Source organism: Leopardus geoffroyi, chromosome B4, assembly GCF_018350155.1.
Source record: "Leopardus geoffroyi isolate Oge1 chromosome B4, O.geoffroyi_Oge1_pat1.0, whole genome shotgun sequence".
In the NCBI taxonomy this organism is placed as follows: Eukaryota; Metazoa; Chordata; class Mammalia; order Carnivora; family Felidae; genus Leopardus; species Leopardus geoffroyi.
In genome coordinates, this window is record NC_059341.1 from 117,708,491 (window position 1) to 117,736,403 (window position 27,913).

At 42.6% G+C, this 27,913-nt stretch overlaps 1 protein-coding gene and 1 pseudogene across 2 annotated transcripts; both read right to left on the bottom strand.

Annotated features, from left to right (window-relative positions):
- Window positions 1-420: 420 nt before the first annotated feature.
- HAL (histidine ammonia-lyase) lies at window positions 421-27,684 on the bottom strand. Of its 2 annotated transcripts, XM_045466669.1 has the most exons (20): window positions 27,355-27,684; window positions 26,684-26,744; window positions 26,549-26,576; window positions 26,139-26,213; window positions 25,973-26,045; window positions 25,814-25,880; window positions 25,469-25,506; window positions 24,749-24,874; window positions 20,863-21,002; window positions 19,473-19,520; window positions 18,680-18,827; window positions 17,830-17,925; window positions 17,670-17,728; window positions 16,495-16,575; window positions 13,319-13,384; window positions 13,070-13,235; window positions 10,404-10,538; window positions 5,954-6,062; window positions 5,785-5,854; window positions 421-2,627 (listed from the first exon to the last, which is right to left on the bottom strand). In XM_045466669.1, exons 1-20 carry the CDS (start codon window positions 27,599-27,601, stop codon window positions 2,487-2,489), a joined length of 1,974 nt encoding a protein of 657 aa, XP_045322625.1. In that variant the 5' UTR covers window positions 27,602-27,684; the 3' UTR covers window positions 421-2,486. The 2 variants fall into 2 exon arrangements, with proteins under 2 accessions (XP_045322625.1, XP_045322626.1); XM_045466670.1 differs by lacking the exons at window positions 26,549-26,576; window positions 26,684-26,744 and having other exon boundaries at window positions 27,355-27,456.
- Window positions 2,782-2,898, bottom strand: LOC123592245 (annotated as a pseudogene).
- Window positions 27,685-27,913: the final 229 nt, after the last annotated feature.

Below are 27,913 nucleotides of genomic sequence, written 5' to 3' on the forward strand. Positions count from 1 at the left end.
CAGATTCCTTCCTTCCCTCTCTGCTATGTCATCCCGTGTTGGCGTGACCCCAAGGCCAGATTCCCCAGTGGGTTGGACTGGCTGTCAACAGCCCTAGGTGTTCTATGCTTCCTCCTCATTTAAGTCAAATAGGTGGATGAGAAAGCCTGACTGCTGTGGCTCTCAAGAGAGAATGCTTTCTCAAGGCCCCCAATAAAACTTGTCTCTGTCTCATTGGCCCAAATGCAACCTCAGCCATTTCTTGAACTAATCACCAAGCAAAGGAAATGTGGTATCTTGTGGACTCACCAGGCCTATGCTGTCCTCTGAAACACGTTTCTTCCAACTCTTTTTCTGGCTTTGTTTTTTGGGTATATTTTTAACGTTTACATTTAATAAATTAATATCTTCAACCAAAGTAACACCCCAAATGCAAAATGATGCTATTCATAATTAGAAGGTTTAATCAAAATATAATAATCCAGAAACCAGATCCAGAAATGAGACTCAAGTTTAAAGTAGTAATGAAAAGTGTCTTGAATTGTTCAGGTTATGTTTTTGATTTCATGTATAGTGGTAAATCGTTACAGTAATGTTCTGCAAATCACATGCCCATTCCATTGACTATTATTCTTCCAGATTGACTTGGGCTTGAGAATGTGACTTGCTTTGGCTGAAAGGACACTAGCAAGTATGGCAAAGTAGAGGCATAAAAGCCCTGAGGCTTTGGGGCTTGCCCTCTGGCTGCCCTGAGATGACAGGTGAAGCAGCTCAGATGACCTGCTGGGGAGGAAGTCACAGTACCATTAACTCTTGCTGCTACTCAGGGAGAAAGAGAAAGGATAAGGAATCGATTACACTTTCTAAAGACACTTGGTTAACAATCATTGAGGAAATCTTTCTGAAACTCGATTAACTGCAGTTAGAATAGGCTTTCCCCAAAGAGGTGCTAAACTTTGTTACAAAAATCTAAGAATGTAGTGACAACATAAGACAATTGAGACTGCGTTTATTCTGTGTTTACCTTGTACTCTCTTGGAGGCGTGTGATAATCAGTTTCTAACAGAGCTGTATCAAAGACTCCATAATACAGTGCCCCAGCAGACGAAAGTGGCTCGTGGGAATCCAGCCCTCTCCAAACTGGAGTGAAGAGCCGTCATCAGACTGCTGGGTATACTGGCTCCACTGCAGTTAGTGGCTAAGAATGAATAAACCTTACTCGTGCATGTTAAAACAACAACGCCAAGAACAACATTTCAGTAAACAGGTTCTCAGCACATTTTTTTGGTCACTGAATTGATGTAGGCAACAGTTTTCACTTCTGTCTCTGCCTTTCCTATGGACAGGTGCAATCTAAAAAGTGAAAACTCTATTGTGAAAGGTACTGTTGGACCCATTTTAGGCTTTAATCAAGTAAGCAAGCTGGCAAGTGTGTCTGTTCTTTCCCTGGCCTCCTGTGGTTTTTAGAGGCACGGTTTCAGACTCCTGCGCTTGGGGTGCCTTGCACATATTTGCACAAATGGATGCAAAATGGAAGGTTAAGATCTTCCCACAGATCTTAACCTTGGGAAGCCAAGAGGTCATCTGACCCATCCTTCATCCAGATGATTATACTTAAGCCTTCCCAGAAGATCCCTTATCTTATTTTTTGAGGAAAAAATAGACTGGGTAACACATCCAAGGCCCCATCGACCTTTATCAATAGTTCCTCATTTTAATGATTACCATTACAGAGAAGGGGTTGGCTAACTTTGAACATAAAATTCCTTATTTGTGAGACAGGACGTTCCTTAACAAAGGGTTACTATAGGAATGTGAGTACAGTACTAACACATAGGAAGAAAGTAGTAATACTAACCTCTAACTCCAGTTTAAGCATCTAAGATTTCTTTTGAGATATATAGTGATATTTGATAAATATCACTAAGGGCCACTCCAATGGCAATCTCTTTATTCATTCCTCAGCTCCTTTGCACAAAACCTCTTGTTGACCTCTTGACTAGACTATGATTCAATCAATAGAAGAAAGAGAAGCTTAAGGACAAATTATGACTTCAAAACAAGTTGTTTATCAAGGCCTATTAAAGAACATCCACCATATTGTAGTGTAATTCGATCAGTCAAAGTTATCTAGTGAAGAGCTGGTCAAACAAACAAACAAAAAAGATTTACAAAAGTCTAATGCATTTGGAAAAGAATACCATCAATCTGTTTCCAGATACCATTTGAACTGTTTGAGTTCAAATAATGTTAAGTGGCCTGTGGCCTGTTAAGAAAGAAAGAAAACTATAATCTGAAAACAGCTGCCGTGTCTCAAACCAAGTCAACAAGAACACAGCGCTACAGTCAGCAACTAATACAGTCACCAGCCTGACCAAAGTAGGTTTTAGAAGAACGGAATAAAATAATGGGTTGATCTACCCAGGGAAGTTCTCAGGTCTTTTCCTCAGCATAATACTGCTTGCTGTTAAAGTACCATCTGATCTGCTAATCCATGACAAAGCCCATTAAAGATCCCCAGACTCTGGGATTTTGATGAAATTCTTATGTAGGAATTCCAGTGAAAAGGCCGTTGGAGAAACTGGTCTGGATTCTGGAATATGTTCCATTCTGTATTTTTCTATGTATGGTGCAGCTACTTCCCAAACCTGAGAAGGACAAAACAAAGTCAAAATGTTGAGGACACTGTTCTCACATGCCATGGAACATCAACCTCGTAGGACCAAAACGTCTATCGCTGACTAGACATGTAGCGGCTGTTTCCTTGCTTTTGTTCTAAGCCATTTGATATACGATCTGTGTCAACTGCTCTTGGTTGCATTAACAGATTTTAAAATACAAAGTCTGAAACCTTTCTATTAGCAATACTCGCACCTCGGATAAACCTCATTGGCTACGATACTGCCACTGCGCAAAGCTAGTCTGAAACCTTTCTGGAGTTACCATGAAGGTTTTCAGCTGCTTACTCTTCTGAAGCAAAACAAGCTAACAAACACACAAAGCCTAGAGAATTCAGTGTGGACAGCATTAAAGAAAGTTGCTCAAACGATGACCGTGTGTTTTCTAAAACAAGCTTTGAATAAGGCGGTGGATTTCCTCATTTGCCAGATTTCCATGCTGTGTGTGCTCTATTCCTTACACTCTTGCTACTCAAAGTGTGACCTGTGGAGCAGAAGCAGCAGCATCTGGAACAAGATCCCTAGGAGATTCACACGCACATCACAGTTTGAGAAGCGTGCTTCAGACCCTTGTTTATACCTCCACCCACCAACCTATTCTCTTTCAAGCATCATGTCTTCTCACGTTAAGGTCCTGTTTTTGGTTTACAACTGCTTTTTATCAGCTTGCTGTCAACAACCAAGGAGGATTTCCTATTCTTTTGTATTACCATAAAAAATATATTCTTTCAAAGGCTAACTTCCTCGAAAAGATACGTGCATCTCCAGGTTTAATTGCAGCATTATTTGCAAATAGCCAAGACATGGAAGCAACCTAAGTGTCCACAGACAGATGTATAACAACTCCACCCAGTCTTAAGAGTTAACTTGAGTTAAGGTAACACACTTCTTGCTTGCCCACCTAAGGTCCTTGATCTATAACAGAATTAATTTGTTTCTTTTGAGATTTGCCGACCACTGGCCTTGGGGAATGAAGGACCAAGAACTTTCCCCGCCTGCAGAGGCCAGCAAGTATGTTTGAAGCCACCTTGGCTTTCCAACTAGCCCAGCAATGTTTCAGCAAAATGTTTTTCTTTTTTAAGATCACACAGTGATTATTGACCTCCCTTTGGTCATCTGTAGATCTTGCCCTCTTTTGCAGAAAGAACAAAGTACTCTTGGGGAGCCTGGGTGGCTCAGTCAGTTGGGCGTCTGACTTCAGCTCAGGTCATGATCTCACACTTCGTGAGTTTGAGCCCCGCAACAGGCTCTGTGCTGACAGCTCAGAGCCTGGAGCCTGCTTCGGATTCTGAGTCCCCCTCTGTATCTGCCCCTCCCCTGCTCACGCTCTGTCGCTCTCTCTCTCTCTCAAAAATAAATAAACATTAAAAAAATATTTAAAAAAAAAGAACAAAGTACTCTTGCACAACCTCTGGGTACCAAGAAACCAGACTTCCTTGCAGCTCCCCCCACTCCCCTGGGCATCAAGAAACTGGAACTTCTTCCACAACCTCTAAGAACTGAGATAACTCTGTAGCTGACATCATTGAGTCTGCATGTAAGTAAGAAATGTCATAGACCACTGCATTCTCTTAACTCTTTAACTCCCTTTAAATACCTCTGTGCTAGGCAGAAACCTGGGAGTTGGCTTTTGGACAAGAGTCTATTTCTCCCCAGGTAGCTGGCCTCCTGAATAAAACTCATATTCCTCTCTAATCAAAACTCATCTCTTGAGTATTGGCCTTTCAAGCGGGATAGCTGAACTTGGTTTTCAGTAACAGATGAATGGATAGAGACAATGTGGTATGTATGTATGTATGTATGTATGTGTGTGTTGATCATCCATAAAAAAGAAGGAACTCCTGGCATTTGTGATAACATGGATAGACCATGAGGGCAGTATACTAAATGAAATGAGTCACAGAAAGACAAATACTGTATGATCTCACTTATGTGTGGAATCTAAGTAGCAACCACAATGGCAAAAACTGAGTTCATAGATAGAGGGAATAGATTGGTGGCTGCTAGAGGTGGGGGGGGGGGTTGGAGGGTGAGCGATATGGATAAAGGGGGTCAAAAGGTACAAACCTCCAATTATAAAATAAATAAATCTTGGGGATACACAACATGATGACTATAGTTAATAATACTGTATTGTATATTTTAAAGTTACTCAGAGATTAGATCTTAAAAGTTCTCATCACAAGAAGAAATTATAACTATGTATGGTGACAGATGTTAACTAGATTTATTGTGGTGATCATTTTGCAATATATACAAATATTAAGTCATTAGGTTGTACTCCCGAAATGGATATGTTATATGTCAGTTATATTTCAATTAATAAAAAAAGGCCAACCTCTCTCATCTACCTCTCTATGTGCACCAAAGTTGGCAGCAAGCAAGGGGCGTCCCCTCAAAGGGTGTAGGGCACACTTAGAAATGACAGATGTGAAGATCAAAGGGAAAAATCATTCCCCAAGAACAGAGCAATGGTTCCAGGGGAAATCAAGAAATTCTAGAGAACATGATACTCACAAATTATTACAAAAGGCTTAAAGAACTTTAAAAAATATATTTAAAAAATGAGTCAGCCTATGAGGCATCTGTCCCTATCAGAGAAATCTCTAGTCAATGAAACCAGGGAAAATAAGCAGTAAAGAGAACCTGTAGTACCTCAATCAGGGTGATGATGGGGTAGGACACCCCACAGTGCTAGACAGACCTGTAGACCTTTGAAGTAAAAACCTGAGACTTCGTTTTCTCTTTGAGTCTATTTAATCATTGGACCAGTTGGAGGTGGTGGTGATAACGTACTTTTGAATGAAAGAGAACGCTCTTGGTGAAGGGGATCCATGAAACTCTCATCTCATTTTTTCTCCCCATGAATACCTGTCCCAAACTCCATTTAAAATCATTTCAGTTTCTAATCATTAGATATTTAATGTTTGGGTGCAACACAGGACACTTAAGCGGTTATCAGACAGCTTTTTAAAGTTGCACAAGAAGTTGCCCAAGTTCCTTTTTGTTCACATCCAAGGCATAGACGAGAAACAAAAGAATAAGACAAGATTTCTTCACTCCCTACTCCCACTTTGCTTTCCCATAATGACCCAAAACTAAGAAATAAGCCAAGTGGCCAACTTGCCTTCTGTTCCAGGAGCAGCCTGTGCGCTGCCTCAATGTCTGGGGCCATGAAGCGATCTTTTATCCAGGGCCTACAGAGAAAGTACATCAAACCATCAGCCAAACATTCACCACTGCCAGGGTTCACAGATCTGAAATGATGGCATCTCCAGGGACCTGTTTGACTTTACCTTACAACAGAGCGCACCAGGTCATATACTTTTTCCAGAGGAGTGGTTGTTCTCAGGGGGCGTAGAAACTCTATGCCCTGGCAGGCTGCCAGAAGTTCGATGGCCAGCACTACAATAAGAAAGGTGGAGGGATGATTAAAGCCTGACTTCGTGCTGGGGGGATATAACTCACGAGGAAGTTGACACTGCTAGCCAACTAAGAGATAGTCGGTTCTCTGTCTAGTGGTAGAATAAAGCTGCCTTGGTGTTTGGTTACCATCTTAAATTTGCTTTTCTAACCTATTGGCTGTATCTTTAATGTTAAGAAGGAGAGCACTATCCAGCTAAATGTCTTAGTCCCCCACTTCCTGTTTATCTGATCAAGATGGATAATATCTTTGTCCTATTTCCACCTTTGCATAAATTTCAATTTGTTTTTAGTCTTGCTATTTCTTTTGGCTTGAAATACCTGGCAATAGACTTTCATCAAAGGATTGAAGGAGCCAGTGCATGAGTTTTTTGTTAGGCTGGGACTAATTCTATAGTGCTCATTTCAAACCTTCAAACTCAAAGGCTCCCAGGCCCATTAAAACTGAAATTCTAGGGGCGCGTGGGTGGCTCAGTTGGTTAAGCGTCCCGACTTGGGCTCAAGTCCTGATCTCACGGTTTGTGAGTTCGAGCCCCGCATTGGGCTCTGTGCTGACAGCTCAGAGCCTGGAGCCTGCTTCGGATTCTGTGTTTCCCTCTCTCTCTGCCCTTCTCCTGGTCCTGCTCTTTCTCTCTTACAGAAATAAACATTAAAAAAATTTTTAAAAATGCAATTCTAGAAATTGGTACTTTGCCAACTTTCGGCTTCTTGATAAAACAATCCTTACACAGGTTTTTCCTAGCTAAGAACTTATTAAATGTACCATACCTTGTGATTGGCTTTGAATATTGACATCTAAGTTTCTCTACATTTGGATTCCATTATTTGCCAAGAAAAAATAGTTTAGAAGCGTAAAGTTGATCAAACCATTTAAGTGGTTAACTGAAATGGAGTATTGAAAATATTTGACTTTTCATCTTAGAATTTATGAATCGCATCACAAACTCTGGTGAGTACAGACAAGTCACAATAGGAGAGGATGAAATAAATGAATCTATTTTGGACCTGGAAGAAACTTTACATCTTCTAGTCTAGTCCCCTCACTTCATATGTAAGGTATTGGAAACTTTAAGAAGTTGAGCGGGGGTGGACAGGGAAGGCATCTGAGGTGAAATCTGCACAGCTACAAAGATAGAGTGAAGAAGTGAACCATGTGAAGTCCTTGGGGAACAATGTTGCAGGCAGAGAGACCAGCGAGGACACAGGTGCTGAGGTACTGGCAGGTACAAGAATAACACTGTGGCTCCAAGGTATCGAATGGAATGGAGACAGGTGCCAGTGAGAGCCAGAAGCCAGATCACGCATGATCCTGGTAGGCTACAGGAAGGGGGCTGGGTTTTGTTTTGAGTACGATGAGGAAACTTGGCAAATTTGAGCAGGAACATGGTGTGATCAAAATTACATTTTAAGAAGTTCACCGGGGTTATTGTATGTGGTGACTATGGAAGAACTGTAGTAAACACAAGGAGATATCAATCAAAAGGAGATGATGGTGTCTTTTGACAGTAAGGTTAATTTGCTGAAGAACTGGCTAGAAGATCCGATCTGGATAGGAGTCTGATAAGGGTGTCTCCTTAACCTTCTGGCCAGAGCCACATGTTTAATGGGGAGACCATCTCAAGAATGGACATTAGGAACACACTCCGGTAGGCAGTTCATAACCAGTGTTGGTGAGGATGTGGAAAAATCAGAACTCTCAAATACTGCAGATAGGAATGTAACATGGTGCAGCCACTTTGGAAAATAGTCTGGCAGTTCCTCAAAAAGATGGAGGTCAGTCACCATATGACTCAGCAATTCCACTCTAGAGAAATGAAAATATATGTCTTCATAAAAACTTGTACACAAATGTCTATAGTAGCATTATTCATATTAGCCAAAAGGCAGACAAAACCCAAACATCTCTCAACTGATGAATGGATAAACAAAATGTGTTAAATCCATAAAATGGAATGTGTGGCCACAAAAAGGAATGATGTACTGATACATGCTACACCATGGAGGAACCCTGAACACATTATGCTGACTGAAAGAAGCCAGATACAAAAGGCCATATATTGTATGACACTTACGTGAAACGTCCAGAAGAGGCAAATCCACAGAGAGAGAAAAGTACATTAGTGGGTGCCTAAGCCTGGGGACAGGGTGGGACAATAGGAGAGGGATAGGTAAAGGGTACGAGGTTTCTTTCTGAGGTGATGAAAATGTTCTAAACTTTGTGGTGGTGACGGCACAACTCTGTGAATATACTAACAGCAACTCAAGTGTGCAATTTAAATGGCTGATTGTATGGTATGTAAATTATATCTCGATCCAGCTGTTAACAAGAATACTCAGCTCTCCCACATTTATCTTAAAATACTGTAGTGTTTGCTTATCCGCTGTTTCGCTTTCCACAGTTTTGGTGGCCTGCAATCAACCACCGTGTGGAAGCAGGTGAGCCTGATGATTTGTCAGGTTCCTCTTTCTGACGACTCATCAGGTCAATAGAAGCCTGACGCTACGTCACAACGCCTGCGACATTCACCTCACTTCATCTCGTCTGTAGGCGTTTTATCCTCTCACACAGTCACAAGAAAGGGTGAGTACGGTCAGGTATTTTGAGAGAGTTCACATTTGCATAACTTTTATTTCAATATATTGTTATAATGGTTCTATTTTATTGTTCTTGCTCATCTACTACTGTTCCTAACTTATAAATTAAACTTTATCATAGGTATGTGTGTATAGGAAAAAACATGGTATACGTAGGACTTGGTACTACCTGTGGTGTTGGGCATCCACAGGGGGTCCTGGAACGTTTCCCCCGTGGATAAGGTGGGAATTACCGTAGTGATACTCTTGTCAGCCAACTGCTTCCAATACAGTTGCAAAAATTTAGGAGCTTAGATAACAATGCTTAAAGGAAGGCAATTCCTTTAAAAACAAAACAAAACAAAACAAAAAACAAGGGGGCGCCTGAGTGGCTCAGTGGGTTAAGCCTCCGACTTCTGCTCAGGTCATGATCTCACAGTTTGTGAGTTCGAGCCCCGCATTGGGCTCCGGGCTGACACCTCAGAGCCTGGAGCCTGCTTCAGATTCTGTGTCTCCCTTGCTCTCTGCCCCTCCCCTGCTCACGCTCTGCTCTCTCTCTCTCTCTCTCTCTCTCTCTCAAAAAATAAACGTTAAAAAAAATTAAAAAGCTAAACCAGGGGTGCCTGGGTGACTCTGTTGGTTGAGTCTGACTCTTGGTTTCAGCTCAGGTCATGATTTCGCAGTTGGTGGTTTCAAGCCCTGCATCAGGCTCTGTGCTGACAGTGAGAAGCCTCCTTGGGATTCTCTGTCTCCCTCTTTCTCTGCCCCTGCACAATCTCTGTCTCTCTCTCTGTCTCTCTGTCTCTCTCTAATACATACATACATACATACATAAACTTAAAAAACAATAAACAAAACAAGCAGTAATTTAGAAGGCAGAGAGAGGTTGGCCTAACGCACTTCCACCCTAGAAGTATCTGCCAGAAGGTTTGGATTTGAATCTCGTCAAGCCTTTAGGAACAACCGCAGTATACAGGGCTAGAGAACAAGTTAAAAGTAACACCATAAGGGAGCCAACAGGTAAATCCAGAATATCAGTTTCTAACAGAAGACTGACCTGGTTTTTTGTTTTTTTGTTTGTTTTTTTTTTTTTTTTTAATCCAGTCCATGGCATGAAGAAAAAAAAGGGAGAGGGGACTGTTCTAGATAAAAAGAAGCTTAAAGCCTTTAACACACCAAATTTAAAATGTGGGCCTTAAATCTAGATTTGAAAAAAACCCACTGTAAGGGCATTGAGATAATTGCGAAATTTTGAATATGGACTTATCAGTGACCCCAAGACTTGTTGATTTTGTTGGATGTGATAATGGCATCATGGTAGATAAAAATGCAGGAAGAAAATAATGTGATGGGATTTGCTTGAAAATAACTTGAGAAAAGTAAAAGAAAAAATGAAGCAAATGTGCTGTTGAGTCAGAGTGAGGTATAAATGAGGGCTCATGGTACTAATCTCTCTACTTCTGAATATGTTTTAAATTGTTTGAAAAATAAAGCCAACCAATAAACTTGATAGGTCAGCAGGTGTGGTTCTTAATTTTCAGCAAGCATCAGAATCACCTGGAAGACTTGTTAAACCAGATTGTCCTGCTCTCTCCCCTAGAGTTTCTACTTTAGCAGGTCTTGAGGGGTGGTGCCTAAGAGTCTGCCTTTCTCACAAGTTCCCAGGTGATGCTGATGCTGCCTGTTTTGAGGCTCACAGATGTAGAAGTTAATCAGAGAGGCTTGCCGTCCCCGACTGGCTGGGTTTACCTTGCTCCACATGCTCGATGACCCGAAGTGCCTTCCTTGCTGCCCATCCTCCCATGGAGACATGGTCCTCTGTGGCCGCGCTGGTGGAGAGAGAGTCCACCGACGAGGGGTGGCACAGAGCCTTGTTCTCAGAAACTGCAAGAGGCCGTGCAAGTTAAACATGCTTCTAATAGGAAAAATGGCCACGTTGGCTTCTCCCCGTGGCCAACGTCATGGAGGAGCCCCTCCAGGAGCTCTCGGTTGTTATCCAAGCACCAGATGGTCCAAAATTATTTTGGGAAATGGAAGCAGGTTGGGTTTGTATCAAAGTGAGAAGGACTTGGAGCCAATAATGAATTCTGAGATAAGACCAGATGGGAACCCTAATAGTACAAAGCCCAGTTGAAAACACAGGAAACATTTAGCATGCTAGGGAGACTAGGAAAAAAAATACGTGATGGTCTTTTCTAAGTACTCAAGAACAGTTGACTGGTACTATCACCAGAGGAGGCCTTAGAATTCAGGGTGGTGTTTGGGGATGGAGACTGGACCCCAGATCTTGAGCAAGGATATTTTTCAGTTCAGACTGTTCAGTGATTATATAAGTGGAGGCAGTGGGTTAAGCACAGGCTTCATGACTGCCGGAGATAACTTGGGGAGGCTGGGGAAATCCTAGTGATGGCCTGGATTGGTGTCTCCCAAACTTTATTGTGCATACGACTTGCTCCATCTTGTCAGAATGCAAATGTTGAGTTTCGCGTGGGCCTGAGATTCTGATAAGCTCCCAGGTGGTGGCTGGAATTTTGGCTCGAAGACAACACGTTAAATACGGAGGACCTAGATTCCAGAGCTCCTCCCCAGCTCCAGAAGCCAGGGAAGGCCAAACTCAGAGCGTTTTCTTCCCTACATTTTTGACCCTGAGAGTGGCTGAGTGAGACTTCAGTTGTTTTCTGTGCCATAAGGGGTCCTGAGGTAATCTAGCTACATGAACTAGGGTGGTCAACTCGTCCTGGTCTGCCCAGGACTTGCCAGGTTTCAGCACTGCAAGGCCCAGGTCCTGTGACCCTTCACCTGCCATTAGATAGATAAGCAGGCTGTAGTGAGGCTCATTCAGAAAGAGAAGTTACATGTCCCCCCAAAAGAAAACTACCCATTTCATTATAAAGAAAGCAAGTTGAGCGACTTCAATAGGCAGTTTAGGGAAGCCAAACACATTCAAACGAAGCTTTCTGAAGTCCCTAATATTTTCTAGAAATCAACCGCAACCTCCCTATGTTAATGTGAGAAGTTGCTGTCCTTTAAGGGAGTATTTTCATAAGGGGGTTAAGTGAGCAAATAGAAGATCCTCGGCAGAGGACACCATGAATTCAGGGATTCTGTTGGTTTTATTGAGTTTCCATGTGAGGCTTTGGTGAGGAAAGGGTTAGGAGTAATCCTAATAGCAACTAATATTTACTTACTGCTTAGAGACATGCCAGGCATAGTTCTAAGGCTTTATATGCATTAATTCATTTAACTCTCAAATTAGCCCCATTAGGTAAATTTATCACCCCCATTTTACAGAGGAGTAAACGGAGGGTCAATAGGATTAAGAAACTTGCTCCATATCACACTCCTGGTAAATGGCAGAGCTGGGATTTGGACCCAGAGTCTATGCTCTTAATTAACCATGTGATCTCCTGCCTCATGGGTAGGTTTGCCAGAAAAAATACAGAATGCTCAATTAACTTTGAATTTCAGATAAAAAACAAATAACTTTTTAGTATAAGCATGTCCCAAATAATTCAAGTTTAACTGGACATCCTGCATTTCTTTTGTTAAATTTGGCAGTCATATTAGGATTATGTACTCATTAAAATGAGATCTGCATTAATTGAAGTGAGAGCATAGATTTGAGGACAAAAATGCCTGGGTTTGAATTCAGTTCTACTTGCGAGCCGTTCAATGTTGGGTAAGTCACCTAACTTCTCAGATCATCCGGTATTCATCTATGCAATGGGGGTAATGATAGTGCCTTGCCTCATGGTATTGTTGTGACCGTGAAGTGAATAAATATAAATTAAGTCCTTAGCAGGTCCTTTGTACCAGGCCTTGTTCTGATGTGTTACTTAAAGTTTTAATTCAGAAATCAGTGACACTGAACCTCAGTTCTCATAGAGGGCATCTTGCTTCTTATAAGCATTTTTGCATATTGTAATCACATCTTTATGCTCTTAGAGGTCAGTATATCTACTGAAATGTATCCAACGTTTAATCATCCAAGTCCGTTTATGTTTCACATTAATTATGGATATCTTTGTCTTTTTCCTTCTGATAGTCCCCAAATTGCGATTAGGGAAAAAGCTACAAACATGACATTCGTATGTGACGTCAAATTGCTTCCTACAGAGAAATTGTGGAAACCTCATTATTTACAAACTCATTAGTGTATTATTCTGTTTTACTTCAACTTTGTTTAGATTTTATTATATATATATATATATATATATATATGTATATATATATATATATATGTATATATATATATATATATTTTTTTCCTAAAATATGTCAGGCTTCCTTCTGCATTTGTATTGAGACAGGTAGGATGCAAATGAGGTGGGGAAAAACCTGATTCAAGGACAAAATTTGACACTTTCAGATAAAAAGGACGGGCTCGCATTCTGAGAAGTGGGCAGTGTTCTTACCGAGGGCTGCAGCTGTACAATGTGCAATCATGAATCCCGAGTTCAGACCACCCTCAGCAACCAGGAAGGCAGGCAGCTCGCTGAGGGAGGGGTTACAGAGCCTTTCAATTCTTCTTTCACTAATAGCAGCAAGCTCATGAACTCCAATGGCCAAATAGTCCAGGGCCTAGAAAGAGTGACTCAATTCAGTTGAATTGAGCCTAAATTGGAATATGCTTTCGGGGTCAGGAGCAATTCTAAAAAGCTTACTTTGGCTGGGTATTCACCATGGAAGTTTCCTCCAGAAATAGTCTCTCCCCTACTGGCAAATACCATCTTTCAAAACAGGTTAAGGCTTGAATATAACATTTGCTGATCACTGCAAGTAGAGGTCTCCCCCACCATCCGAAAGTAGAGCGTTCCTATCATAATCTTTTCTAAACCAAAATGGCATAAAGGGAAGAAGTGCTTACCATTAATTTACATGGAAAATTTTTGAACATTCCCAGACCCTCAAAATCACCTCTTTTAGCCTTCTGATACCAGAGGACACATCTTGCTAATGGATGCACAAAATAAATTAAGATAAAGCACAGATGCTCATACAGTTCAAAGCCCTGGCAGCCTGATGCTGAGATGCTGAGTATAGTTCCCAGGGAAGGAGCTCGGTGATACTGCTGTTACCGCTTCAGATTTCTTTCAGTCTGTGAAAACAAGTACTAATGTAGGTCTGTAATGCAGACTTTCAAGAAGCAGGGGATACCTGTGTGACTCTTTTCCCAACCCACTAATTTGTAACACTGATAGCCCTTGTACAAATATGGGTGGAGGGAAGGAGATTCTCTCTACAAGCAGTTGTTGACATAAAGGGACAAAAACCCAAAAACAACAAAACAAATATCCCAAACCTTAAAGATGAATCATGTACACCCAACGGGGGGGCCAAGAAAACATGAAACATCAATTTTTTTCCCCTGAGATTAGAGATTCTCAAGCACCACAACCATAGTAATTTTAGCGGTTAGTAATTTCCCTCAAAACAGTCTATATCTGAAACTAAGAACAGAGACTGGGACGCCAGTTTAAAAGCAAGCTCTTTTTGGCAGGGGGCAATGTGAGCTTGTGCTCCGTAGAAGAATTTGCTGAATGGAAGACTGTTGATGAGCAACCACCAAATTGTCTGGAACAATCAATCCTGGGAACGTTTTCAAACTCTCTACTCAGTGATCCTATGCCAGCATTCACAGCATATGGCAGCCAATAGGCTGTTGCAAACCAATCTAAGTAGGAGGCAGCTTAGACTCCCTGCATATCAATGCCCTCAAGGATCATTCCTTTGTATCGTGCACTTCACTTGGATCAACAGGCACTCAGACAAAAAGCAGTAACAGATCCTCCTTGCAGATTCCAAACAGCTAATTTTCACCTCCTGGACTAGAGAATATTATCTATGAACTAGGAACTCTGAGACAGGTTCTGACTTCCAAGGAACTGGAGATGCACGTATTACACTAACTTAGTCAAGTTTGGAGTTAGTCTTTTCTGTACATATATCCGTGAGCCGATTAGGCCCAATGCTGGCTCTTCTGTACCAAGCCACCCTCAGTCACAGGCCTTAGTCTTCTCTCCATTCTCTGAATCCTTATAGCAAGTAGTATCTGCACCTATTTAAAACTTAAGCGTGTTCTGTTGTTCTCCAGTTGTTCCAAATTTGGTTGCTGGCTATCAGATTATAGCAATTCGAATTTAGTTCCCATGACATCTAGCAACTATGTAATAGGTGCTCTATATCTACAACAGGAAAATTCAGAAGACTATTCTTTCAAGTAACACCACCATTGTAGGAGAACTCTCAAATATGGCCTTATTGGAATTTCATCAATAATTAAGAATCTTGGGGCGCCTGGGTGGCGCAGTCGGTTAAGCGTCCGACTTCAGCCAGGTCACGATCTCGCGGTCCGTGAGTTCGAGCCCCGCGTCAGGCTCTGGGCTGATGGCTCAGAGCCTGGAGCCTGTTTCCGATTCTGTGTCTCCCTCTCTCTCTGCCCCTCCCCCGTTCATGCTCTGTCTCTCTCTGTCCCAAAAATGAATAAACGTTGAAAAAAAAAATTAAAAAAAAAAAAAAAATTAAGAATCTTTAATTGAGAAAGGAAAAGACTGTTGGCTGGAACTTTTGCTGGGGCAAGTGGTAGTGTAAGAATTTATTAAGGAATTATCCCTCTCCCATATCCAATAATTTAATGGCAATTCTTTCTTTGTTTTTTTCATTTTGTTTTGTTTTTTGTTTTGTTTTGTTTTGTTTTGTTTTGTTTTACTCTATAAGATACCCTTTCAGGTCTAAATTATCTAAGTGTAGAAAGGATGCCTTTCCTCACAGTGCCAGAACTGACAAGAACTGACAGATGAGACAGACTGCATGGACTTCATGAAAATTCTAGTCCATTTTGGGGGGTGAAGTATGTTGAGGTGAGTGAGTTGAGGATTACTTAGTGTGGGTTTGACTTAATTGTGAAACAATCTGAGAGGACATAAAACACACATCCTGAAGTAAACTTGTCAGAGAAACTGCACTAAAAGGGTCTTGTGATGAATCTTTCACAGCTGTTGTGAAACCTGTCTGCTAAGCTAAGCTGTGAGCTACTTCCAGGGTTGTTAACTCAGCACTTTGTCCCATATTAAGAACTGAGGCCGACATGGGATAGGAAGGCATATATTCCTAAGGGTTGGGTGGTCTTCAAAGGCAGTACTGGGTACCTCTGTGACAACTTTGCCAGTGTGACTCCCAAGTGATCACATCAATGTCTGGGAGAACTATACCCTCAAAGAATATTCCATGGCAAAAACAAGATGGCTCTAAGATAACCACACCATGAAGGAAAGAAGGGCTGCATCCTTGAAAAATAGAAGCATTCTTACTATTCTCTGTAGAAATATGGAAATACTGATTTGAGTACACTCCATGTCAAAAATAAAAACTTGAGATGAGGAAAGCCATAACTCGTTAATCAATACTTTGATAAGTGTTAACAAGCTGCCTTCTGTTTCATGCGTCGCAAGAACCGGGAAGCCTTGCATAAATGCAAACCTACTCAGGATCCCCATAATCACACTTGTGACCTCGGTTTTCATCTTTCTATCAGCAATCTCAGCACTGGGTTTTAGGGCAAAGGTTTTCATGAAACCTCTCAGCCAATGCCGGAAATATATGCGTTAGCTTTTAATGAGTCCATTTGGAAAGCACAGCGTGTTAGTAGTCTCTGAAGTGAAATTAGGTTCACAGACCTGCCCCTGCCAATCATCAGCTCTGAGGTTCCTCTGAACCTCAGGTACTTAGTCTATGAAATGGAGTAACAACAGAGACACTACACAAAAGGATCGCTTTAGCATATCTAAAAATTACCAGCTTGATTTCTATAACTACAGTTTAGTAAGCAGTCAAAAGATACAGGATTGTCTGTTGCACTATTAAGTTCTGTGGTAATGATGTTCTTCACAAATGATATTGTGTCATTCACCACACCATGGACCTAAAATACAAGATTAAATGAGTTAATACATTGAAAACACTGATAATGGTGTCTGTCACACAGAGTCTGATATTCTTATTAGAATAGCAAGAATGTTTTTTTTAATGTTTATTTATTTATTTTGAGGCAGAGAGAGAAAGAGAGAGAGAGAGCAAGCGAGCATGAGCAGGGGAGGGTCAGAGAGAGAATGAGAATGTCAAGCAGGCTCCACACTGTCAGTGCAGAGCCTGATGTGGGGCTTGAACTCATGAACCATGAAATCATGACCTGAGCCGAAATCAAGAGTTGGACACTAACCAACTGAGCCACCCAGGCACCCCGAATAGCAAGGATGTTTTAAACTGGGATTTATTTGTACTATAGGGTTAATTTAGCGATTTTCCATAGATGTTTTTGATCAACTAGCTAGAATAGAACTTGATGAGTTAAAGGAAATAGGGTATTTATTCTAGGGAGGACCCTATTACACTATAGAATCTGGCACCAGATCAAATATTGTTTCATTCTTGAGTTGTGTGTTAATTTCTTACTCAGCTAATTGCCATTCACAAATGAGTTATCACATCTGCGATACTGGATGCCTCATGCCCACTCAGGTCTTCTGCATTGTTTTAGTCTAAGGTTAAGCCTCACAGATTTATTTATGGTGGTTTATATCTGCTTATTAAATGAAGATAAGGTACAACCATGATGTGCACTTAATTTTGATTAGACTTTCCTGCAAACATCTCTGAAAGCTGGTTCTTGCTATATCTAGAAGGGAGAACCAGTAAACTTCCATTAACTGGTTAGGATGATGTTATCACTAAGAATTTTAAAAAGTTACGGCACTAAACCAACACAGCAAGTTGTTTCTTGTGCTTCTGTACAAGGGAATTGAGCAAAGCACTTCAAAAGGAAACAAACAGCTTAATATATAGAATAGAAACTAAAATAATTGGACAAAGGGAAGTATGACATACATAATTTTTAACAGAGGCAGTAAAGAAATTTGGATTATAATTGACCATTACATGACTTTTTAACACTTACCTCTTTTTCTTTTCACCCCTCCCTGAATTGGGAAAAAAAGAAAAGGCTTTTTGTTTGTTTACCTGTGGACAGCAGCGCAAGGTATATGCATCCTGAACACGATCACAGAACCTGTGACTTTCTGTGGAAGAGGTGGAAGGGATAGCAATTTTTTCAAAGTTATCAATTTTTTCCCACAAAACATAAAACCAAATAAGCTCGCTCACAAAAACATCCCCAGACCTGCTATTTCAGAAGGGTGGTGATCCGAGTCCAAGAGTGACCGAAACCGAAAAGCCACTTCAACTTGCCCACGATGAGGGCGAACAGCATGAATGTCTAGAATTGATGGAGAACAAGTCTGAGCACTTCTTCCATTAGCACGAACTACCATTGGTGATGGTTCAGGACCATCCATGGTGCTGACACAAGCCTTCAAAATCCCAGGGGTTCTTACCACCACTCACAGTTAGAACCTCAACTCCAAAAGCAAGCTTTTCCTTTGACTGTACTCTTTCTACTTTAAATATCTGAGTGCAAACTATGTGTTAAGCCCCCTGGGAATTCAACTCAAGACCTTGGGCCTACCCTAATTTAGGATTTAGGCTCCTAATGGAAGGAACCTTCACAGTGGCCAATTGTAGACAGTTTTACATCAATTTTAGGCAGATTTCTGTCCTACTACATAGAATGGTAGGGAGTCTTTCAAATTCATTACTTTCCAGGTAAACTACAACTTCTATGGTTTTTCTCTCTCCATTTTCTAATGGAGACCAACTTTAATCCTACTCTACTTCTAAAACCCTGTGAACAGATTCCTAAGACAGTGCACAGTTTGATGGGAGTTGGGCCTGGGTGATCCAGAACGCTGGGTGAATTCTAGAGTCAGCATCTGTAAAATGTGGTCATTCCAAGGATCAAGCGTGGCATAACTTAGATGAAGCTGTGGCGGTATTGTGTATGCCATAGGCCCTTGGGTTTTCTCTTTTTCCCCTACCACGCATCCCCACCACTCATGTTTAAAGACCTGGACCAGCCCACCCAACCAGCTCTGAATGACTGAATAGCAACCAAATGGAAGAACCATGCTGACCAGTATCGAAGGCTTTGGTGGTGCCTTTCAGCACCTCAAGGGTCAGGGCCGCCACGATGTCAGCCTGACGTGCAATAGCACTGGCTCTCTCCACAGCTTCGCAGCCCAGGGAGGTGATCATCTGTGTCCCGTTGATGAGTGCCAGACCCTTTGGAAAGAAAGAGAGAAGTGCCTTGCTACATTTATTGTAACCCATGTACAAGTTGATTTCATATCTTTTGCATCCCTAAGAGAAAAGTTAACCCGTCAGCTGAAGGACATTTATTTATGTTTTCTAAAGTGCAAGGCAGTAAGACTTATTTAAGCACTTGAGGATTAAGTGCTATCCTAAGTGAAATTGCTAGCATAAACCTGGCAAGTGGAATACATGTTAAGTATCCCCATTCTCAAGACAACAATGAACGTCCAGTGTAGCTGCAGATAAAATCTTTAGCTCCTAATTACGCAGCATTTCTTCTTTAACTTGTCATCATTGTGGACAGGACATCCTAAAACATTTCTGGCCCAAGACTCTTGGCTGAGAGCACCCTGAGGAATCTTGACTTATAGCATCTGTTAAGGATCCTTAGAGATCCTGATTTGAAGTTTGAATTAAGTAAGAGAACCCCTAAACATTTGTGGCGGGCAGAATCTTCTGAATGCTTATGGACGAGTCCTTTCTTCAGTGACAAACTTTTAACAAACATGAAAGCCACGTTTACTTTAAGAAATCAGTGAGACCGATATTAAGACTGAAAATAGTATATAAATCAAAACTTGTTAAAACAAATACATTTTCCTTGAATCTCCTTACCTCTTTTGGTTTCAGAACAACTGGTTTCAATCCATGAGCCTCCAAGACCTGCAGAATGATTAAAAAGATAAAAATGGGTATCAAATGAAATACTAGCCTTTTTCTAATTTCATAAGGAATCAATAAAATATCCTTAAAGCCTAAAGATCTGTCTTATAAAAGAGCAGACCTCATAAACTGGTTCTGTTCATCCCCCTCTGGTCTATTCTCTAGTTCTGTTCTTTAATCTGAAAGCAGACTTATATTTCACATAATTTTTGTACTTAAATCAGGGGCGTTAGTGTCTACAGAAGTAACCCTGAATTTTGGGTTTTAGGTCCTTTGTGTTCAGTTTCCACGTTACTGACTCACTTTTTCTTCTGCTGCTTCCTGAGTACATGTTTACATAGTAAGAGTATGTGAAATGCCCTAGGAGGCAGGAAGTAGGTAGGATAGCACAAAGGAAGGGCAAATAGCATTTGGAGGGAAAAGAACCAGGGGAGCAGGGATGGAAGTTTCCCAGAGGACTTATCAGAGGGAGGAACAGGAGTGAGTGAAGAAGAGAAGAATGAGCACGAGCTGGTCCCTCTGTCCCGGGCACAGCACATCCCAGCTGTAAGGAACCCCCAGTTTCTGTAATGTAGCACTTAGTGGGAGGGATTAGATCAACAAGACTCTTATAAACCAGTCTAAATTTAGACTTTATTCTAAGGACAATGGGAAGCATTACAGGCTTTAGCCGGGACACGCTTGAATTTGCTGTGTGACGGTGGCTGGGAAAACATTGTACAGAGAAATAAAGATCAGGCTTTAGGGAAGAAAGGTGATTTGGAACCTGTACCCTCCTAAGGATTATCTGTTCCCTTAACTTCTTCCTTCCCCCTGGGTCCTCTGCCCCTTCATTGGGGAACCTCTCAGCAATTGACCTGGGATGACACCTCAAATAGTTCTTTGGGCTGCTCTGATGGAATTTGGAGATGGATGAGGAAAACATTAAAGCTTTACCAAAAGCAAGCCCTTCTGATTAGCCATTGGGGTGGAAGCTTGGAGGAAAATGGAGCCTGCTTTCCAGAGGCCATATAGCAGGTACTATGATCCACAGCGCTATACTGTGAGACCAGCAACTAAATAAATTTGCAACAGTGTGTGGCCTCCGGGATAGACACTGGAAGATTTTTGGCTGCAGAATAAAATGCTGGGATTAACACTGACTGCTGTATCTTTTCACCAAGGTGACCATCAAGTCCAAAGGGCCAATAGTAAAGTATGGAAGCTAAGAGCCTTACCTAGTTTGACTAATGGTGGCTCCCTCATGGGGTTGCTGTAAGGATTCAGTGCTATAAAGTATGCAAGTGCAGCCGGTGCCCAGCCTAGGGAGATTACTGCAGAATGTAAGTTATTAAAGTCTTACGTATTTAGCATCAGCCCAGCCACTCTTTGGAGACCACATCTTCCCTTCTCCAATTAGCCCAAGAGCAAGATGAGAGAGTGGCGCAAGGTCTCCACTGGCACCAACAGTTCCTTTCTCTGGAACGTAGGGCAGGCAGGAGGCTGGGAGAGAAGTAGGCACCAGTTACTTGTGGCTGTCTTCACTTTGCCAGCGAGACCAACCTCTCCCAATAGGATGTAGTATCACTTTATGGCACAAATACCTGGGGAAAGACAGTTCCTGGAGCACAACTAATGCTTAATGAACCTGGCTGCACTGCTATTAAAAAAAAGGCAGAGGGGGATAAGGGTGGGTGGGAGAGAGCACCTTCCCAATAACAAAAAGCCTTCCTTCCCTTATAAGCCGCTTTAAGTTTAGACTATAAACATCTGTACTCTGAAAATTATAAAACATTGATGAAAGAAATGGAAGCCAACACAAACGGTATGACATTTTGTGCTCGTGGAGCGGAAGAATTCATATTGTTAAAACGTCCATTCTACCAAAGCAATCTACAGGTTCAGGGCAATTCCTATCGAAACACCAATGGCATTTTCCACAGAACTGGAACACAGAGTCCTAAAATTTGTATGGAACCACAGAAGACTCCAAATAGCCAAAGCAACCTTGAGAAGGAAGAACAAAGCTGGAGCTATCACAATCTCAGATTTCAAGATACACTTCACAGCTGTAGTAATCACAATGGTGTGGCACTGTCACAGAAACAAACAGATCAACGGAAAGACTAGACAGCCCGGAAATAAATCTATGCCTATATGGTCAATAAATCAATGGCAAAGGAGAGAAGGATACATGACGGGGAAGACAGGCTTGTCTGATGCTGGGAAAACTAGTCCACTTCCTCACACCACACCCAAAACTTAACGTGAAATGGACTAAAGGCCTAAATGTGAGACCCGAAACCATAAAACTCCTAGAAGGAAAACATAGGCAGTAATCACTTTGGTACTGGCCTTAGCAACATTTTTTTAGGATATGGTTCCTCAGGAAAGGGAAGCAAAAGCAAAAATAAACTACTGGGACTAGACCAAAATTAGAAGTCTTACGCAATGAAGGAAACCATCAACAAAATGCAAAAGCAACCTACCGACTGTGTGATGTTTGCAAATGATATATCTGATAAGGAGTTAATACCCAAAATATACAAACAACTTACAGAACTCAACATCAGAAAAACCAGATAATCCAATTAAAAAGTGGGCAGAGGCTCTGAATAGCCATTTTTTTTTTTTTAAAGAAGACATACAGAAGGCTGACAGACACATAAAAAGATACTCAGCATTACTAACCATAAGGAAAATGCAAATCAAAACCACAGTGAGCTATCACCTCACACCTGGCAGAATGGCTATAATAAAAAACTCAAGAGACACCAAGTATCGGTGAGGATGTGGAGAAAAGAGAAACTTTGTGTACGGCTAGTGGCGCAGCCCCTGCGGACAATGTATGGGATCTCCTCAAAAGATTAGAAACGGAACTACCACATAATCCAGTAATTGTACTATTAGCTATTTACCCAAAGAAAATGAAAACACTAACTTGAAAAGACATATGCCCCTCCTATGTTAATTGCAGCATTATTTACACTAGCCAAGACACGGAAGCAGCCCAAATGTCCATTGCTAGATGAATGGGTAAAGGAGAGGTAGTATTTATATACAATAAAACACTACTCAGCCATAGCAAATAATGAGATCTTGCCATTCGTGACAATGTAGATGGACTTAGTAGGTATTATGCTAAATGAAAGTAGTGAGACAGAGACAAATACCAGTTCACTTATACGTGGAATCTAAAAAACAAGATAAAAAAAGTAGAAACAGACTCATAAATACAGAGAATAAACTGATGGTTGATGGGGGTGGGGGCATGGAGCAAAATGGGTGAAGGGGAGTGGGAGGTACAAGCTTCCATTTACGGAATGGATAAAGCATAAGGATGAAAGGTACAGCATATGAAACTTTTTTTTTGTTTTTTTTTGTTTAGACTCTTTCCTAGGGACATTACAGACTTTAGCCAGGACATGCTCAGATTTGCTGTGTGAAGCTGGTTGGGGGACACGGTACATAGGGGACTAATACAGATCAGGCTGCATGGAAGAAAGGTGATCCGAAACCCATATCCACATAAGGATTATCTATTCCTTTAAGTTTTTCCTCCTCCTTGGTCCTCTGCCCCTTTCTTTTACTGTGCATGTCCTAATCAGACTTAGAAATTTTTAGGAATTGTAACAATGTATCTTAAAGATCAGGAGTTAGCTGTTGTTCATTACAGCCTTGCTTCTAAGAACAAAAAGTCAGAAATGATGTCAACATAGAATTAAGAGACTTTTGGGTGGCTCAGTTGGTTAAGCATCTGACTTTGGCTCAGGTCATGATCTCATGGTTAATGGGCTCTGTGCTGACAGCTCAGAGCCTGGAGCCTGCTTCAGATTCTGTGTCTCCCTCTCTCTCTGCTCCTCCCCTGTGTGTGCTTTCTCACTCTCTTGTAAAAATAAACATTAAAAAATTTTAAAAAAAGAATTAAGAGACCCTCATATAACCAAAGAGTGTGTGCAGTCATTAAAAGCTATTGGGGGAAAAAAAACACTATTGAAGAATGTTTGGAAACATGTAAATTTTAACATTAGAAAAGAATTATAAAATGTTCTAGAAGGATAAGGCACACCAAAGTATTCACAGGGGTTCTCTGAGGGGGTAAGCATAGACAGCATAGTCTCTGTTTCTACCTTTGCCCAGATTCCTAGGCACCCAGCCTACTATCTCACCACCACTTATAAACAGAGATGTACTGTTTTGGAGGAAATTCTCAGTTAAAAAAAAAAAAAAAAAGTCCTGTTCTTTCTAAAGTAAACTCGGACTCCTATAGCAGTGTGTTTTCCATCTGTAGATAAGGTTAGTGGCATGAAGCAATGCCATCCACAGGCCAGCTTCCAGATCATAGTTCACCTAGGGAATTCTCAGAACTCTAGGGACCCAGGGGGGTCCTAGACTGACCCATAAAGCATAGGTAGGTTTACAGCCAGAGATGTACTGTCTGCGATTGTAGGGAAGACCAGGGTGGGAGGAGGGACAGGTGGTGGAATCACTACTGGTCTGCTCAGCACAGCCATGTCTACCCATAGATACCCCATATACCTTCACCCCAAAGAGTTTCCCGAGCCTGTGCTGATCTATGATGTTCATCTTTATCTGTGAGAAGGGACGGTGGCCTCCTAAGCCTTTCAAATCTTGTCTCCACATTGGAGTTTTTCTACCCTGAGAAGTAAGCTCCAAAGAGCTGAACTGTATTGTATCCTGGCACAAGATGGCTTCCTGGTCCAGAAGCAAGTCTTTGATCTCTTTGATGCTTCTGTTTTATCTTTGCAAGAAGTTAAGTTTCAGTTATTTAAGTCTGGGTATCCCACTATCTGGGGAGCATTAAGATGTCAGATTCCCGGGCACTAAGCAGAACTACTGAATTGGTCTTTGGGATGGACATCCAGGAATCACTGTGTTTCCCAGATGATTTGATGCAACTTCTCTAACCACATCTGGGCATCGCTGAATTAAAAGTTCTTTCCAGCTCTGAGCTTTGGGCCAGACTTGAGGGGTTTGTTCCAGACTTAAAGATACCAAATACTAAGTGAAGGGTGATGAAGTGTGAGTTGAAGGTACACAGGAGTAAGCATCTCTGTCCCCACCCCTGTCCCCTCAGGTAGTCTCCTTCTCACCAAGCCCATTTCCATTTGTCTCCATTATTCTATGTCATCTTGTCTCTGTTAGTCGTCACCCTGCCATCAACCAAGTCTACCTATGGTATATGCCCAGCCTCAGGGGAGGGTCAGTCTGGGGATCCATGGCATTACCATTAAATACTTCGATAACTTGCTTGAGGGTCTCCAGGGAAATGCCACTGTATCCTTTGGCTAAGACGTTGATCCTTAAAGCCAGGAGCATCCGACATCTCTCAGGGATTAGTGGTTTCCCAACACCTGCAAAACGGAATTAATATTTTCTTCTAGAAATCTTTTCTACCTCCATCTCTCAAATCTTTTTCCATTTCAGTCCAGTCTCCTACCACTGTCAAGAAGAGACTTGACTCAGTCAAGACGCATTTGCACTGCTCTCCTTCCTGATTGTCCTGTTTGTTAAAGTCCCATCTTCTAGAAAAAGGAGAAGCCCCAGTTTTGCCTTCTCAGTTCTCTTTCCTAGAATGCTTCAGTGAGCCCCACCCTCCCCAACGCCCTTAGAATAGCATCCAGACTCCTCAGCACAAGCTCCCTTGCAATCAGGTGGGACTGGATTCTTGACATCTCACCTCATCCTGACCAACTCATTCCCTGAGTTCCAGCCTTAATTTCATTCCCTAAATACACCACTCTTGACATGACAGTATAGCTGCTCCTGCCCCAACCCCATCTCTCCACCTGGTCCATTCCTTTTTCTCAGATTCAGCTGAAAGGTGGTCTTGTCTGATGCTTTCCTCTTTCCCCTCCTCCCCTGAAGCAGAATTGGCACTAGTTCTTGGAATGCATTAGCTACTCGTGGCTGTTACAGGATGCCTCACTCTGTTTGGAATGATTTACCTGAAGAATGTGAACGTACTAGGTTGACCTGCAGCTCTCTGGAAGAGAAAAGGAAAAAACCCTCTTAGATACCTTGCAGTGAAAACGTTTCCTCAGCTGGGAAAATGAAGGAAAGAACAGTTGAATCTTTGGAGAGGCAGAATAAGGCAGAGTGATGCAATGTAAGAAACCAGCAAGCCTGTGTTTTCAAAGCCAACTCGTATACAAGTTAACAGGAGACTTATCCTCCTCATCTGTAAATTGGGGCAAATGTTAATTATTTCTCTTGTTGAAAGAAGTCTCAAAGATGGGACAGGTGGCACGTGAATGCTTGTGTTTGCTAAGGAGGGTGGGAATCAGACTTACTCTAGCTTATTGACAGGAATTATAGTTCTGGCAAATTTCCCAAAACCTGTAGTGATACCGTAAACAACTACAACAAAAAAACAGACATTGTACAATTAGATGCAGGCCGTTTTGTTCGGTTAATAAAAAGAATTGTAGGACACAAAGAGAAAACAATACCAGTTTTTTCTTTTATGATGCTATCTATGACTTCCCTGGATTTTTGCACCTTCTTTTCCGCAGTTGGGGTGAGCTAGGAAAACATTGGTCAAAGCAGAGCATGTTGAAAACTTCCATACGCAGTGAAAGAGGTCAGAGGACATCCTTCCCCTGCCCTCCCCCATACCTTTATTTTGTAGTGTCCTTTTCCCAAGTTGACCAGATCCTCTGTGGTCAGGCTGTCCCCATCTAAGGCGATGTACTGCACAAAAGAAGGGAACTTCCATGAGCTCGAGCAGCTTGGCGCTTGAACAAGAGAGTAGGGAAGCCTCAAGCAAAACTACATTTTGACACTCGAGAGATTGTACCCTTGCTCTGACACATTCATGTCCTAGTTTAAACGACCGCTTGCTCAAGAGGAGGCTGAGTAAAGAAGGCTAGCAATGGAAGAGCATAATTAATGCATTTGCCTACTCCACCGAGCAGGATAAAGCCCCGTCCTGACAGTGTTCACTCAAAAATTTTGCTGGCTCCACCCCCCCTTAAGTGAGGGGGGACTTAATTTTCTTTATAAACAGAGAGCGGCTGGAAGTTTACCTTTTCAGGCTCCCGGTATTTGCTGTATCTGAAGCCAGGTAAAGGAAAACACTGGGGAGTGTGAGAAAGCCCCCACCCCATCACTGGCAGGGGCAGCCCCCCAGCGCAGACCCACCAGCCTGCAGGAAAGGATACAGGTAAACTCCTTCTGGTTGTGATGGAATGAAGTCGGGAGACATGGCATCCCCTTCTATAACTGAAACAAGAATGCAAGACAGGCTCCTTACAGATGGCAAAGGAGACGCGCATTGTTGCTGGTAAACCAAGAAAGGGCTCTTCCACTGCCTCTGACTTCTACAGAAATGGCTGCTTTAAAACCACTTCAGAGGACTTCAAGTGCTCCTAGCATCTTTACAAACGACAGCGAAATGCAGAGATGCAGGTATCAGGCGTGGACCGGGGTTTACACAGAAGTTCAAGATCTAACGCCCACCCCCACCCCCATCCTCACCCCCAGCTGTATTTTGTATTAAATCTGAACCGCTTAGGCCACTGGCCTCCAGTCCGCTGAGGTGCTTTTGAAGGGCAGAAGGATCTTCAAGATGATTCTGTACCTGCAGAGGCATTCAGATGTTGCCTTTGCTACTTCCTAGCGCTCGACTCTAGGTAAGCCACCTCATTTCTGGGTCTGCTGCCTCGTGGTAAAAGGGGGATGAGAATCCTGCCCTCTCCAGGTTATTGTTGGAACCTAAGAGACAGCACGACGCCCCCCCCCCCCCCCCCCCCACGGAGGGCAGAGAGGACACCAGGACCTCCTTCCCAGGGATGCTGGGACTGGACTGGGCCGCCGCCCTCCGGCCACTCACCCACTTCCACGAACTCGTTGTCCTCCAGGGCCACCTGAAGCGGGTCTTCGTCGTCCAGGAGGCCCAGGCCTTTGCATCGGCGCACGAGGAAGCGCACGTCGTCCACCGATGCGAAGCCGCCGTTGTCTGGCTTATTCTTGACGTACCTCTTGATGGCCTCACGGCCCAGCCAGCCCACCGTGAGCTGCGCGTCCCGGCAGGGCACGGCCAGCCATTCCCCGCGCACGTGCACCGTGTACCTGGGCATGGCTCTTGCGCGACCCGAAGGAGGCCCTGCCACCAGGCCGCCTGCTCCTCTGCCTGGGCAGGAGCCTGGCGGGGACGGTTTTATCTGGGAGGGACTTCCTAGGTGTGGTCGGCGGGGAGGACACAGCTGGACTTTCAAAACACGCCCCTTCCCTCGCCTTAACTCATCCACACGTTGGACAAATATTTATCGAGGGCCGCACGGGTTTCCTGTGGGTTTTCACAGCCGAGAGAGGGGCGGGAGAGGGGGATGCAGGCAGGCGAGCGGCCCGTCCAGCCGGGGTACAGCCCTGCTGGCGGAAAGGCCTGGCTT

Excerpts from the sequence above, each read along its gene's own strand:
- HAL (XM_045466669.1), bottom strand. The coding sequence starts at position 27,601 with ATGCCCAGGTACACGGTGCACGTGCGCGGGGAATGGCTGGCCGTGCCC. Across the intron at positions 26,214-26,548 it reads AATACCGGGAGCCTGAAAAG|TACATCGCCTTAGATGGGGA; the intron begins GTAAACTTCCAG and ends TCTTTTGTGCAG. Across the intron at positions 21,003-24,748 it reads AGTTATCGAAGTATTTAATG|CCTCCTGCCTGCCCTACGTT; the intron begins GTAATGCCATGG and ends CTTCTCTCCCAG.